Source organism: Podarcis melisellensis (assembly GCF_964234715.1).
Source record: "Podarcis melisellensis genome assembly, chromosome: 9".
Taxonomy (NCBI): Eukaryota; Metazoa; Chordata; class Lepidosauria; order Squamata; family Lacertidae; genus Podarcis; species Podarcis melisellensis.
In genome coordinates, this window is record NC_138541.1 from 75,117,937 (window position 1) to 75,133,354 (window position 15,418).

The 15,418-nt window shown below is 44.6% G+C and overlaps 1 protein-coding gene across 1 annotated transcript in view; it reads right to left on the reverse strand.

Moving 5' to 3' along the window:
• The window catches only part of LOC309377997 (ADP-ribosyl cyclase/cyclic ADP-ribose hydrolase 1-like), a 30,106-nt gene extending 16,970 nt beyond the window's left edge, over positions 1 to 13,136 (reverse strand). The window contains exons 1-2 of the mRNA XM_081925776.1: positions 13,013 to 13,136; positions 11,044 to 11,296 (exon numbers count right to left, since the gene is read on the reverse strand). Coding sequence (XP_081781902.1) covers positions 11,044 to 11,282 — 239 coding nt within the window. The 5' untranslated portion in view covers positions 11,283 to 11,296; positions 13,013 to 13,136. The remainder of the gene's footprint in view (positions 1 to 11,043; positions 11,297 to 13,012) is intronic.
• Between the last annotated feature and the right edge of the window lie 2,282 nt (positions 13,137 to 15,418).

Here is a 15,418-nt window from a genome sequence, read left to right on the forward strand (position 1 = left end):
CAGCACTGCGCTGGGTGGCCGCTGCACTGTCCCTCCCCCAGATAGTCCCTCGCTCTCTCTCCGCACTGCACACCTGGCACCCATCCCCTCCACAGTGGGCGGCGACCCGGCGGCTCGGATCAGATTCGCACAGCCAGCACTGCAGTGAGAGTGAGTGAGTGAGCCAGGTAGGGGCAGAGAGCTGCGAGTGCGAGCGCCCCCCCAGATGTTGCGCCTGGTGCAACCGGCCCCCCTGCACCCCCCACGCTACGCCACTGCCATCAGCTATTCTGCGCCATTTTTCATCATCTTAATTCATGATTAAATTGAGGGGAGGGGAATCAACAAATGATTATTGCAGGGTCTGGGCCAGGGAAAGGAGGTCATTGAGGAATTGTGGTCCTGAGCCATTTAAGGCTTTATAGGGCAAACCCCAGCGCTTTGAACTGGGCCCAGAAACCAAGTGGCAGCCAATGCAGTCTGATCAGGATGGATGTTCTATGCTCAAACTGTCTTGCTCTGGCTACTGAATTATTCACCAGCTGAAATTTCCAAACCGTCTTCAGAAGTAGCCCTGTGTATACTGCATCACAGTAATCTAACCTAGAGGCTACCAGAGCATAGGCAACAAAAGTTAGGTTATCTCTGTCCAGCTGGGGCACAGCTGGGCCGCCAGCCCCACACCACCGAGGCCAGGATCCAGGAGCACCCCCAAGCTACATACCTGCTCCTTCAGAGGAAGTGTAACCCCATCAAGAGCAGGCCACCTCCCAGCCCTCTGGTCTAAGGAACCACCCATGAACAGTGCCTCGCTCTTATCTGGATTGAGCTTCAGTTTGTTGGCTCTCATCCAGTCCACTACCAAGGCAAGGCAATGCTCAGAAGTCCCACTCTGTTAAGTGCAAGTAAGACTGTAGCCCAAGTTAGCTACCGATAAAAGGAAATCTGTCTTTTTAATAAGAAGGCAAAAAAATCAAATAGTTCTGAAGATAAATATTAGGATTCCCAGGGTGTGTGTACTGTATAGCTACTGTTTCCACAGGTACTTCCCCAAACTGCTTTCTTCCATGTTCACAGGACATTTGTTTCAACTGTAAGTAAGCTAAACAAGGGGGCAACAAGACAAACCTAGGATGGTGTCCAACATTAGTCATTATTTAAAACTGAAGTCAATGGACTCAAATAAGTTCATTGATTTCAATGGGTCAACTCTGCATAGGACTTAGAAGGGTACCATCCCATCAATACAACTCTAAACTGGTGGTAGAAGAGAGGGGAGACTTCATTTCCAAGCTTTTGGGGAAAAGTAGTCATCCCCCGCTTTCTCCCTTTAAATGTCGTAGAAGTCTGAATGCTTGCTGAATTCAGAAAAAGAGAGCTCTTTCAGGTTTTCTTGCATGCCTCTGAAAGTTCTTGCCAATTTCAGAGGTCCTGAAAAAAAAGGCTTTTCAAAGCCTCTTTGTAAGCTTTGTTTTCCTTTGGTTTATTACTGCATACAAAGTCCATGACATAAATAAAGCAGCATTGGTCACCAACTCACACCCAGGCAATATCACACTCTGATAAACAGCTAGCAAATTCACATTAATTTTTTTACATGTGCTTCAGTCACAATATAAATGCATATCGGTAAGGGGTCATTCCAGGCTGTAAAGATTAGTTTTAAAATGCTGACATTTGAAGTAGTGATCCCGATTAGTACAGTGTGCACGTGACTGAAGCCTGAAGACTTACAGGCAGACTCCATGCTACACAAACACCTGTAAAAATTGATCAATAAAATGGAACCCTGAACCCTGCTAACTATCTCAAGGGGTCTGAATTTTAAGAACGCTTGGTTCAAGTTTTAACCTTTAAACTAAGAGGGAAATTGACCATAGTTAAGGATACACTTGGCCTACTAGAGCATTGCTCCATGATGTTATTGTTGTGAATTAGGGGAGGGCATGTCCTACTGTGATGACAAATAGGTAAAGGGACCCCTGACCATTTGGTCCAGTCATGACCGACTCTGAGGTTGTAGCACTCATCTCGCTTTACTGGCCGAAGGAGCCAGCGTACAGCTTCCGGGTCATGTTGCCAGCATGACTAAGCCGCTTCTTGCGAACCAGAGAAGCGCACGGAAATGCCGTTTACCTTCCCACCGGAGCGGTACCTATTGATCTACTTGCACTTTGATGTGCTTTTGAACTGCTAGATTGGCAGGAGCAGGGACTAAGCAACAGGAGCTCACCCCGTTGTGGGGATTCGAACTGCCAGCCTTCTAATCGGCAAGTCCTAGGCTCTGTGGTTTAACCCACAGCGTCACCCGCGTCCCTGCGATCACAAGTACTTGAAATTATATCCAGCTGTCCTCTGAATGGATAGGCCAACGACTGGACCTAATGGTCAGGGGTCCCTTTACCTTTATCCTCTGAAGGACCCACCATCTCTGCGCAAGCAAGAGGAACTCAGCAAGGCAACTAGGAAAGATGACAAAGGGAACTCTCCACAGCTAAACCTCACTCTTACCAGAGATAAAGTGGGTACTTTGAACTCATTGTTTTTGGTACACTGTACATTCACAAACCCCATACTCACATGTTTGGTATGTACAGTGGTATGTACAGTACCTTGGAAGTTGAATGGAATCCGTTCCGGAAGTCCATTTGACTTCCAAAACGTTTGGAAACCAAAGTGCAACTTCTGATTGGCTAATCAGAAGCTGCAGAAGCCCCATCGGACGTTCAGCTTCCAAAAATAGTTTGCAAACTGGAAAAGTCACTTCTGGGTTTGCAGCGTTTGGGAGCCAAAACATTTGAGAACTAAGCTGTTCAAAAACCAAGGTACGACTGTATACAATTAGATGGTTGTAGGAAAGATGGAATCAACTTCAGCAACCAAGAAGTTGTAATTAGGGGAAGTTACTTTTCACATTTTGCCTTTATTTCAGTTTGATCCACCTTTGGGTACCCAAGTATTCCTGGAGGTATCCATCATCTAAAAATGGGAATATTCACTTTGGCATTTTTGTTAAATAGCACTTTTTGAAATTCAAGGTTGAGGATTTTAACTCTGTACAGTTTGCCAAGTGCAAAAGAACCGTCACTGGGCACTGACTTCCAGACATTTCTAAAAACCACATTCTGAATGAGATGGCAACTTACAGGCAAATGACCAAGCGGCCGTTCTTGGTCCAGAGCAGAGATGCTGCGTTTCCTGGGTTACCAAGAAGAAAACTGGGACATACGAGCCATCAATCCTGAGTAGACTCTGAGTTTTTGCTCTAAGTGTGGAATTTTAACGAGACATATCTGCCCTTTTGTCCTATCATCATACTTCTCTTAAATTTAAAAATGCATGTATGAGTTGAATGGAACTTAGATTAAATGTTCTAGTTGAGGACTTTGATGACCCCACAGTGCATTCTAACTACTCATGATTTATTATACAGTGGTACCTCAGGTTACATACGCTTCAGGTTACAGACTCCGCTAACCCAGAAATATTACCTCAGGTTAAGAACTTTGCTTCAGAATGAGAACAGAAATCATGCTCCAGTGGCGCGGCAGCAGTGGGAGGCTCCATTAGCTAAAGTGGTGCTTCAGGTTAAGAACAGTTTCAGGTTAAGTACGGACCTCCGGAACGAATTAAGTACTTAACCTGAGGTACCACTGTATTTTAATGGCTTTATGAATGTGTGTAAATAAGGAAGTAGGGGGGAAAGGGACGACCCAAATGCTATTTAGCTCACTTTTTTGTGGGGGGTGTTTATTCAAAGAATGTCAAATCTGTGTGCAAATAGTTCTCCCTGCAAACATTACCTAAAACTTTCATTCTTTCATGCCAAACTCAGTGGCTTTCAGAAGTAATAAAAACACTGCAGTTAAGTTTGCATGTTTTCAGACCCATAGTGTTGGTGCAATATAGAGAACGAGCAAGAAAGGAGAATTCCTGAATGAAAGTGCTCTTTGATGAGAGAACCCCAGGAGAGATTTAAAATCACAAAATATGCAGCAAAGTAAAGGGTGGAAATATAGGTTAGATTGTTAGATTTTTAAAACATGTGTCCTTCCAAGTGAGTTCCGGAATGTCTGCTTGTTTCTTTCCAAAGTTTTCCTCTTCCCCCAGCTGAGGAAAAGATCACACCTGGACAAGTTTTAAAAATTGTTTACTTATAAAATTCATGTCCTTCAGAAAAGTTGCATGGGCAGTAATATTTAGCTTAGTTACAAAGTGGTGATCTTTCCTAAATTATTGGTATCGGAACTCGGGTGGCTTATGAGAGCCATATGGTTTAGCTGGAGGAACCAGCTCCAACCTCTTCACACATTCACTGAGCTTCTCAGGTAGACTGGAGGAGAACAAAGGCTTGATTACCTAGTTCCTCCCAATCTGAGGGGAAGTGGACATAGTAACCTAGCAGGACAGCTTACTGTATGGTATTAACCCTTCATGCATTGATTAAACTTAAGCATTTTGTTTTTTTGAGGTTGGTTATTCCACACATAGAACCTATGACAGAATTTGAAACTGGAAATAAAAATACATAGTAAACAAGAAATTAATGTCTATTAAAAAGGGTGTACTGTGCCTAGAGCTCACAAACTGCTTGCACTAATGAAACTCCCTGTCGCAAAATGTGCCTGGAACGATGGGAGTTTCTAACACTGGTCCTTGCACTCAGACACTTCACTGTAACTCTCCATTTTCCCTTTCCTTTATTTTAAAATGGGAAAGTAAATGATATTTCAAACCTAGGACTAGGTTGTTGTTGGTGGTGACACACATTAAAAACAGAGGTAGGCATGGGCACTTCCACCCTCTATCAGCAACTGAAATTATATATAGATTTTTTCATGCATAGGCACCAGCAGGGTACATGTGGTACTCCTAGAGATTGAAGCGGAGGGGGAGAGATTTAACTCTTACCCTCCCTAGGAACATCCTATGCACACAAATCAACTATGGGTGGGGGACCTCTTTCGTGCCTAAGTGCTGCATGCTGGGGTGTTTGAAGTGGGGATGGTCATAGCTGGAGAGGAGATAGAGAAAAGTGCCTCCCCACCCCCAGACAACAGCCTCTTGTGCCACAATTTAGCTTGAAGGAAAGCTAGTGACCACTACTGTATTTATCCAAAAGAACATGAGCCATCAAGTCCCTCTGCTAAATTGCAGTCTGAAATGGTATTGTGCGGAAATGTTTTATGAACTGATTCTGTATGAACTGGCTCTTACTTGAAACACCCTAAGTGATTCACATGGTTCTAGCAGGAACCATGCATTTTTCAAGTGCACTTACACTTCCTTAAGCTGAATTTAGCAATAATTAATTATAAGTAGAATGACAAACATATAAATTTAGCTCTGGAGATGAGCACCTCCCAGAGGATTTTTCAGCACAACTGGGTCAGTTGCAGTGCCCAGAAAGGTTTTTAATTAAACGGTGATGCAGACATGATGGAGGACTAAAGGAAGTCTGGGCAAGAATTTGTGGCACTAAAATGTTTAGTCGTTGAAGCAAAGCCAGAAACTTGGAACAAAGAAGTCTTTTTCCCCCGTCACAAGCACAGGCTTTGAATCACTGAAGGGGTAGGAGGTACTGCCCTTCTCAGGAACTTATCAAGCAAACGAAAGAAAGACCAAGACAGATGCCATGGGCTCTGTGACATTCCTTCTGAAATAATCTTGGTGACTAGAAGTATTAATAATAGGCCTAAAACGACAAATGAAGGCCATGGATTGGGGGATGAGGAAGATAGGCGAACTAATGCCAGTGTACTGGAAGAAGCAAAGATCACCAGTGTGGAAGCAATGATTCTTCAACATCAACTTCCTTGGACTGGTCATGTTGTTCGGATGCTTGATTATCACCTTCCAAAGCAACTACTCTATTCCGAACTTAAGAATGGAAAGCGAAATACCGATGGACAACAAAAGTGGTTTAAAGACACTCTCAAGAAAAGAAAAAAGATACCGGTACTCTCAAGGCAAATCTTTAGAAATGTAGTATAAGCACCGATAACTGGGAAACACTGGCCTGCGAGTGCTCCAACTGGAGAACAGCCATTACCAAAGGTGTCAGGGAAGCGCAAACTCAGGGCGAAAAGGAGAAAGGAGCTAAGAAGAAGGAACATTTGGCAAAACCTCACCGTGATCAACTCCCGCCCACAAATCTGTCCCCACTGTTGAAGGACTTGTGGATCCAGAATTGGCATCCACCGTGACTTATGGACTCACTGTTAAGACTGTGTTCATGGAAGACAATCTTACTTGGCTATGAGTGATTACCAAAGAAGAAGATTGCACTAGATGAAACATTAAAAATAGAACAAAATCATGATACTGATGTTCAGAAGCACCTACTTTGTGATCAGAGCTCTTTAGAGAAAACCATTTCCTGCCAACATGAATAAGCTGGGCTGTTTTTAGGAGTTATCATGTTGGATTGAAGAAATTTCCAAAAATAGGCATCTTGTTAGTGTGTAGAATTTAGCATTTATTTTCAAATTTTCAAAGCAATTCACATGCATTCCCCCCTTCTTTAAATCCTTGAAAACAATCCTGTGAAATAAGTCACTCAGAATTTGGGTTCGGGGTCCCAAAGGGGTCCGCTACGGTTGGAGGAGAAGATGGGTGATGTCCAACCACGGAGAGAAAGAATCATGTGGCTTTTTAAAAGCACCAAACCTTTATTCCGTTGCAACCGGGTTCCCTACACAAAGGTGACAAAAGGTAAGTTCAGAATTTTATAGAGTTGCAGTTGTGGGAGGTCTTATTTGTCACAGGTTTGTCAATTTACAAGGTAAGGGGGAGGGACATAGTGCAAAAGGGAGGTTCGGGTGCAAGATACATGGTGGGGTGCAAATCCTGTCTATATGAGTAAGGTAATACCTGGAAGACGCGGGTGGCGCTGTGGAAGCTTATCAGGTTCTTTGATGAGAAGAGAAGCAGCAAATGGCATACTATCTTTTCTGGCAGACAGCTTTTCATCATTATCTTCCTTCAGAAAAGGATGCTAGAGCTTTAGCCCTTTCAATGTTGTTGCGTGGCGAGTTCCCGCCCCCACCAGGATAAATAAAGACACCAGACACTGTATGTAAGGTTAATTGGGCGAATTAGGCCACAACTTTATTGAATTCAGGAATGAGAGGCATTGGCATAGGCATTGGTCCTAACGGCTATCCGGCTCCAGCCCATTTGCTGGAGACACGGGGAAGGGTTAACCTTATATCAGGGGAGACTCCCGCGAGGCACGTCGGCTAGGAGCTCCCCCGGGTCACCGCTCTGGGGCGTGCCTTTGGCCCACACCTCCATAGGCTTCGGACAGGGCCACGCCCCCCGGGGTCCTTTAACGGACCACCCTTCGCTCGCTGGGGGGAGGTGATGGCGTTCCTCCCCCCCCCACATCGTCTTAACCCCATCTTACCAATGCCTACCGCCAATGCCGAGAAGTTGTGACGAGTTGCTACGAGGTAGGCGAAAAACCAAAAGGCCCGAAATTGCCAATTGGGAAAAATTCCTACCATGCCCCATGCGGCGACAGACCGAAGTCCATAGCAATGTCAAATGAGCGCCTAAGCCTAAACCTACTTAAAGGGAGGGAGGGTGGGAAAAAGCGTGGGGGCGAGCCGGCGAAAAGAGGGCAAGCCCCCTCCGCGCCGGCTATACATAGGGCAAGCCACGCCCCCCCGCCGGCCAGCTGATTGGCCGGCTGGGGGGGGCGGGCCAGACGGGGATTCCCCTGCTCTCGCGGGGGCTGGAGCCAGCCCCCGCTCGCGTGGGTGGGCGTGAAGCCCGCAACCCCACCTCCTGGGGCAGGCCCGGAAGTGGCTTTGTCCCAGACAGCCTAATCAGTAATGATAGATGAGGGGAGCTGCTGGAGTTGGAATCTAACAACATCTGGAGGGCTCTACAATAGGGAGACTTCTTTCCTAGAACCATATTGTCGAGTAAGAAGGGATCCCAAGGGTCATCTAGTCCAACCCCTACAATGCAGAATCTCAGCTAAGGAATCCGTGACAGGTGCACCCAATCTCTGCTTAAAAACCTCCAGCAAAGGAGAGTCCACAACCTCCTGAGACTGTTCCACTGTCAAACAGCTCTTACTGTCAGAAAGTTTTCCCCGGAATCCTCTGTCTTGTGACTTTAATCCACTGGTTCGGGTCCTAGTCTCCAGAGCAGGAAAAAACAACCTTGCTCCATCTTCCATGTGATAGCTCTCGAGATAAGGTAAGCTTGCTTGACCTTAGTACAGTTGGATGTTTGAAATGCACAATATACTATAGAGGTCTCTCTACATCACAAAAGGTTCAGTTGACAAGAAGGAAGAAAAAAGGAAGGAAGTGATGAAGACATAAAATTCTTCTCTGTGCACCAGAGAGACAACTTCAGGTGGAGCTAGAGGGGTTGAAGGACTACGGTGCCCAGGAAGTCACAGACGAACTTCCTCCCTGCCAGAAAGGAGAACGAACCTGGAACTATTTTTCTTTTTACATTTTTCTCCCTCCTGGTTAGAAAGCAGAATAATAGGTTGCATTTTCTTTCTTTTCATTATCTTTCGCTTTAACTGCCTGCAAACTCCAATTTCCTTAAATACATTTGATTTCACTTTTCAATCCTACAGGATAAATTCCTCAGCCCTTCTCACACTTCAGTGGAGTTCATGCTCCTAAGGAAGATAAAAGGGAGTTATTTTGTAAGATGTTTCAGACTCATTCTCCCCACCACTCAAAAAATAGGGATTAGAGGTTTCATGGCAGCCTAAAATCAGGCAACTAAAGATTTGTGTCTTTAAGATAGTGACAAGGGGATTGTATGTGACCCTCACACATCATCTCTACAGAGACTAGATTAACTGTATTAAAATAATCTGACCCACTTCCTGTGGTAAAGCAAAAGAGGTGAGTTTACGAGATCAGAGGAAATGCTTTGAGGTATCACAGTGCTCTTCTGAGAAATGACTACCCACTCAAAGTGCAGACGGACACGTCTTCTGTAATGCTCTACTCAAAGCTTACAGAGTTCCACAGAAAACCTCTTCAAGGACCAGTTCAGATCAGATCACAACATATCAGAAGCAGAGAGTAGGTACATAACGCAGACAGTTGACTATCAGCTAAAGAGGTCCAAGAAGTAAAAATACCACAGAAGCCAATTACCACTAAAGCCAAAATACCACAGGAGATGGCAACTTGCCAACCTACTCAACTCCAAAGTATGATGACTAGGCAGTTTTGGCTTCTGAGCAAATAAAAGCTAATCACTGGTTTTTTTTCAAAATTGGGGAGAAGGGTGCTCGCTTTGGCAGCACATATACTAAAATTGGGGAGGAGGAGGTCTACATGATGCCACACAGGAAGGAGGAGGGGAGACACATTTTGCAAACCATTTCCATGTAGAAAGAGTGTGCATCCTATATGTGGATGATCATGGGCTGAATGCACATGCATGCAACTTGAACATGGATTGCGTCAAACAACAACAATATACAAGTCTACTTTGCATATGGTCTTGGGCAATTTTCTGATGTATAGAGGTATATGTGTAAATGTAATCCATAATTTACACACAGCAACCATTATATTTTATGTACAAATGTAAGTGCACTGCACATATTATATGTAGGAATTTTATCAAATTTGAAGCCGCTACAACAACAACAACAACAATTTATTGTTTTTACCCTGCCCATCTGGCTGGGTTTCCCCAGCTACTATGGGCAGCTCCCAACAGAATATTAAAAACACGATAAAAGAGCAAACATTAAAAACTTTCCTAAACAGGGCTGCTTTCAGATGTATTCTAAAAGTCGGGTAGTTGTTTGTTTTCTTGACATCTGATGGGAGAGCGTTCCACAAGGTGGGCGCCACTACCGAGAAGGCCCTCTGCCTGGCTCCCAACATTTACCCAGATAAAGGCTGAGCAGATGAAAAGCGAGCCTTCTGGTGAATATCTCAACAGGTCTTTCGGTAGCAGATGCCAAACGTTCCTCATATGGCCAAAGTCTGCTTCTCACCAACCTCTCCCTCTAGTCAGAGACAGTATTATTTCCTCATTGCAACATTGTGATAAGGTTCAACAAATGCTATTACAAGATACTGTACTGATAAGGTTCAATAAGTTCTTCTGTTGACAAGTTTTTACAACATGCCTCTGAGCACCAAAGCTAGTAAGATAATGAAAATATTGTGATTTGAGTCCCAATCAACCACATCTTTTCTCATGTATTTGGTGATTTCAACACTTCCCCCCTGGCCCTTATTTGAAAGTCAAAGACTGCAGCCCTAAGCCCAATGTACTGATTTCATTGAATTTAGTAGCCCTTGTTTCTGAGTAAACCACACATAGAATTGTACTACCAGGCCGTAATTCGGTTCATACTTACCTGGCAGCTTTTTCAACTAAATGGAGTTGGATTAAGTTCTGGAGAAATATGGGTAGACCTGTACTGGGAGCCTCAAACCAGGAACAAGAAGCCCCCAAGTTAAAATGTCATTTCTGTCGTAACATCACTAAATGGCCTTGATCAAGTATTCTTTAGACACGCCATCTCCAATAACATTAACCTACCTCACAATGTCATTGTATGGATTTCTGAGCTGATGTACATGAAGCACTTCAAAAACTGTGAACACTGTAAGTATTGCTAAAAAAAAATACATTTCTGACCCGTCCAATCTACTTACTCATACATACTGGAAACCCTCCCCTGCTTTCATTTAAAATACCCACTTCTAAATACCATCTTTGCTTGTGCAATTCTTACACTTTTAGCAGCTGTGTAACAGGCCAGAATTCAAAAGGTGGAACTTTCCCAAATCACTGCACACTGGAGAAAGCCAAGCTCCTTATTATCAAGCATAGAAGAGAGATATAAAAGCTCTGAACAATTCCAATGCAGGAACTGTTCAGCTAGTTTTCAGTCCAGCTTTTTAGCACCTTGGGGAGGAAATGAACAGCTTCAGATCTCAGCCTATACATTTTTCTCTAGAATAGCTGCCGTCCAGTTTCCCTGCTGCTCCTTCTTTGTCTACACTGTGCGCTGCTGCTTTTATTCTTCAAAAGTGTACTCTTAGCACTCACCTGAGCTCAGGATTCACTATGGCAATGTAGTTGTGACATCTCCCCAAGACGATTTCATGCAGCTGTTTAGTGGTCCCTTGGCCTTCCCACTTCAATACTTCTGAGCCAGGGGTTCCTTTCCTTCCAGGTATGAACACAGCAAGCAACACAACGCTCACTAAGGCAACTAAAACAACCATGGTCCCTGCCAATATCAGTTTGTGCCGTCGGGTCCTGGAAGAGCTACTTGGAAAGGGCATCTCGCTGGAAGTTTCTGAAAAGCAGCAACAGCTGCTGCTTCTGTTTCATTCATCCTTGGCAGAAAAGTCACTTTCTTATATCTCCTCCTCCTCCTCCTCCTCCTCCTTTCTCCCTTTCTGCTTCTCTCCCCCCCCCCCCAACGTAAAGACCAATGAGCAGAGGAGCATGAGTTGCATTTCTATTGGTTTAGATAAAAAGGCTGCACCCAAAGCAGGGCAGATCTCTGCAGCACCCTGCAAATTTGATATAGTGACCAGACATTCCTGTTCTTAAATACATTGTCTGTATTTCGGTCTGCTACGCAGTCTTTGTAATCTGCTTCTCACAAGGAGGGCACTCATGTCCCACCCTTGTCAGAGGGAACATTTTGCAAAGTAAATCAAGGGCTGTCTGAAACAGAGAGAAAGGAATCCCTTCCAGCCAGTGTTTTGTTTTCTAAAAAAAAATTTAAAAAAAATACAGCGGTACCTTGGGTTACGAACTTAATTCGCTCTGGAGGTCCGTTCTTAACCTGAAACTGTTCTTAACCTGAGGCACCACTTTAGCTAATGGGGCCTCCCACTGCCGCTGCACTATTTCCGTTCTCATCCTGAAGCAAAGTTCTTAACCCAAGGTACTATTTCTGGGTTAGCAGAGTCTGTAACCTCAAGCGTCTGTAACCCGAGGTACCACTGTAACCCAAGGTAACTGGAAGTAGTTGCTCCGGGTGCGGGGGTGGCATGGTGGCACCGGGAGGCCCCATTAGCAAAAGCACACCTCAGGTTAAGAACAGTTTCAGGCTAAGAATGGACTTCCAGAATGAATTAAGTTCATAACCTGAGGTACCACTGTAATGTTTAGGGGTATTCTCATTTTGACTCAAGAAAATCACCATTTCATAGTTCAAATCAGGAAAAATAAATACAGTAAGTGGGCAAAAGTGCAATGATTCACAAACTGTTTAGGAATATGCACAGGGCCGGATTTAGGTTTGATGAGGCCCTAAGCTACTGAAGGTAATGTGGCCCTTTATATGTCTAGCTGTCTTTTGTCAACAACAAATTGCTGCTGTTTCATGTGTTGAATATATGCCATATGGTAATTTATGGACCTAATAGGTATCTAAAGTCATTTGCACATAACAAATAGGAGCCTACACAACACAAAACACTGTTGTTGTATGTAGGTTTTATTTTATTTGTTTTTTATCTTATGTTTTGGAAATGTACATCCAGTTTTCCCCCCTTTAATTCCCCCCCCAAGAGAGTGGGGCCCTAAGCTATAGCTTGCTTAGCTTATATGTAAATCCGGCACTGGGGTATGCATAGCCCTGCACCCCCCCCCAAAAAAGCACTGTTTCCAGCTATTAAACAGTTGTTATTCTTCTCTTCCTAATTCCCATCTTTTTGCAAGGCGGTCTGCCAATATGTTTAAATTGAATGCAAACCTTCGTTACAAAGTATGCTGATATAAATAAACTGGGTGGGACCATAGTTTTGGAATTCTCCTTAAAAAGAAAAAGACAAGCCAAATAACAAGGTAGTTTGTGACAACTTTCAGAGCAGTAGCGTGTTAGTATTTTGCAGCAAAAATTATTGTACCTGTGGCACATTAAATGCTAAGGATAAATTTATTATCAAAAAGCAAAATCAACAAGAAAATTTCCAAAAATCCACATTACAGCAAGCAAGGCCTTTATTTGCCCAACCAAAATGTCACAAAATTGTAAGCAAGCTTTTGAATTCTTTACGCTTTATAAGATAAAGCCCTTGTTGTTTCCATAAGAAATGCAGCTGAAGATGCTTTATCCCAAGTAAGAGGTTTTCTACATATTCCTCTAGTGAACGCTTAACTGACTGGTCAATTCAGGTGGAGGCTGGACTTGGTGCCTTCTGGCTCAGCTGGCCGCTTCATGCCACGGTGGCCATGGCAGACGGAGGCTCTGGGTAGCCTCTATGGGTAAGACGCCCCTAAGGCGCTCCCAGGTAACCTCAGCTTCCTCCATATAACGAAACCTCAACAATGCATAATAACAATCATTGCAGAGTTCTCCTAGTGGTGCAGCAGTAAAACTGCGACACATTTGCACAGCTTAAGCAGGGTCCAGTATGGTTTCCACTTGGATGCGGGACTGAGATTCTTGCACTGCAGAGCATGGGAGTAGATGACCCTCAGGGTCCATGCCAACTCTATGATTCTATGATTCTGTTCTTTTACAATAGGCTCGGCAACAAAAGAGGCCGAAACTTTCTCACCATGGGAACTGTTACACGGAAGACAGAATCAAGAGTCAAGACGATTGGCAGATTGGAGGACTGGGCCCAAACAAAGAAAATGAATTTCAATAGGGACGAATGTCAGGTTCTGCACTTAGGCAGCAAGAACCAGCTGCACAAATATAAATATAAATTAAAAAAAGCAAGGAGATTACCGTACTTACACGTTGCCCCCTGCTCCTGAGCTGGATGACTGAGGAACTGTTGGTGGGCTTCATGATCTGCTAAATCCAAGTAGGCTGTTTTAATGCCCTGGTTAGGAAGCATTGTTGGTGTTGGCTCAGGACAGAGGATGCTGCAACACCAAATGTCTAATAAAATGCTGCAAACTGAACATTCCCTTGACTGTATCCGTTACACAAAGGTGCCATCTAGAGGATATGGCTCTTAATAGATTTAATCTGACAAATGGCAGCCTGCTTCCTACAACAACCGCAGAATAGGTAACTTTAAAATCACAGGTGAAATCTGCAGATCCTCCCTGCTAAATACAGCCTGCCAGCTATACCTTGGCAGGGACTCAGCAAACCCTTCAGATTTTGCTGTCTGCTTCATCCAGTTTGGTAGGTCACAAGTTATGGTGGCCTGACATAGACCACGTATTCACTCAGCAGTCCTTGTTGCACTCAGCAAGGAGAGAAGTGGATATGAAGAGATAGAACAGGCTCCCCCAACCTCAGCCCTCCAGATGTTTTGAGACTACAACTCCCATCATCCCTGACCACTGGTCCTGCTAGTTAGGGATCATGGGAGTTGTAGGCCAAAAACATCTGGAGGGCCAAGGTTGGGGAAGGCTGAGACAGACCCTTGTCCCAGTTGGAGGACCAGAAGGAGGGACTTATCAGTACCACTATTTCTTTTTTTTAACCACCCTCAACCATCATTTCACCATACCCTCTAACATTTCTCTCTTGAAAATAGGTACAGTGGTGCCCCACAAGACGAACGCCTCGCAAGACGGAAAACCCGCTAGACGAAAGGGTTTTCCGTTTTGGAGGCGCTTCGCAAAACAAATTTCCCTATGGGCTTGCTTCGCAAGACGAAAAAGTCTTGCGAGTTCCTTCGGGGTTTTTTCCCTCCCCCCCTTTTCCTAAGCCGCTAAGCCGCTTATCAGCTGATCCGCTGATAAGCCGCTTAACAGCTGATCGCTAAAAGCCGCTAAACCGCTAATAGCGCTAATCCGCTAAGCTTCGCAAGACGAAAAAACCGCTATACGAAGAGCCTCACGGAACGAATTAATTTCGTCTTGCGAGGCACCACTGTATGCCCTATCATATGCGAGTGGCACTGTGGTCTAAACCACTGAGCCTCGAATCCGCATGATGGGATGAGCTCCCATTGCTCTGTCCCAGCTCCTGCCAACCTAGCAATTCGAAAGCACACCGGTGCAAGTAGATAAATAGGTACCACTGCGGCGGGAAGGTAAATGGCGTTTCCGTGCGCTGCTCTGGTTTCCATCACAGTGTTCCATTGTGCCAGAAGCAGTTTAGTCATGCTGGCCACATGACCCAGAAAGCTGTCTGTGGACAAACACTGGCTCCCTTGGCCTGAAGCGAGATGAGCGAAGCAACCCCATAGTCGCCTTTGACTGAACGTAACTGTCCAGGGATCCTTTACCATTTTTACACCCTATCATAACCCCCAACATTTCTCCAATGAAAAAAGTAATGTCCTAAGGAAAAGCGTGACATTCTGGGATCAAATCAGAAACTGGGATGGCTCCTGAAAATCTAGGACTGTGCCTGCAAAATAAGGACACGAGGGCTCTGTTTCACCTGCTGCCTCCTCTGGGTGCTTCTACCAGCCCATCCACCATTGCTTCTACCATCAGCTTCCATCTTGTGTCCTACAGTCCCTAAGGATGTGGGTGGCACTGAGGT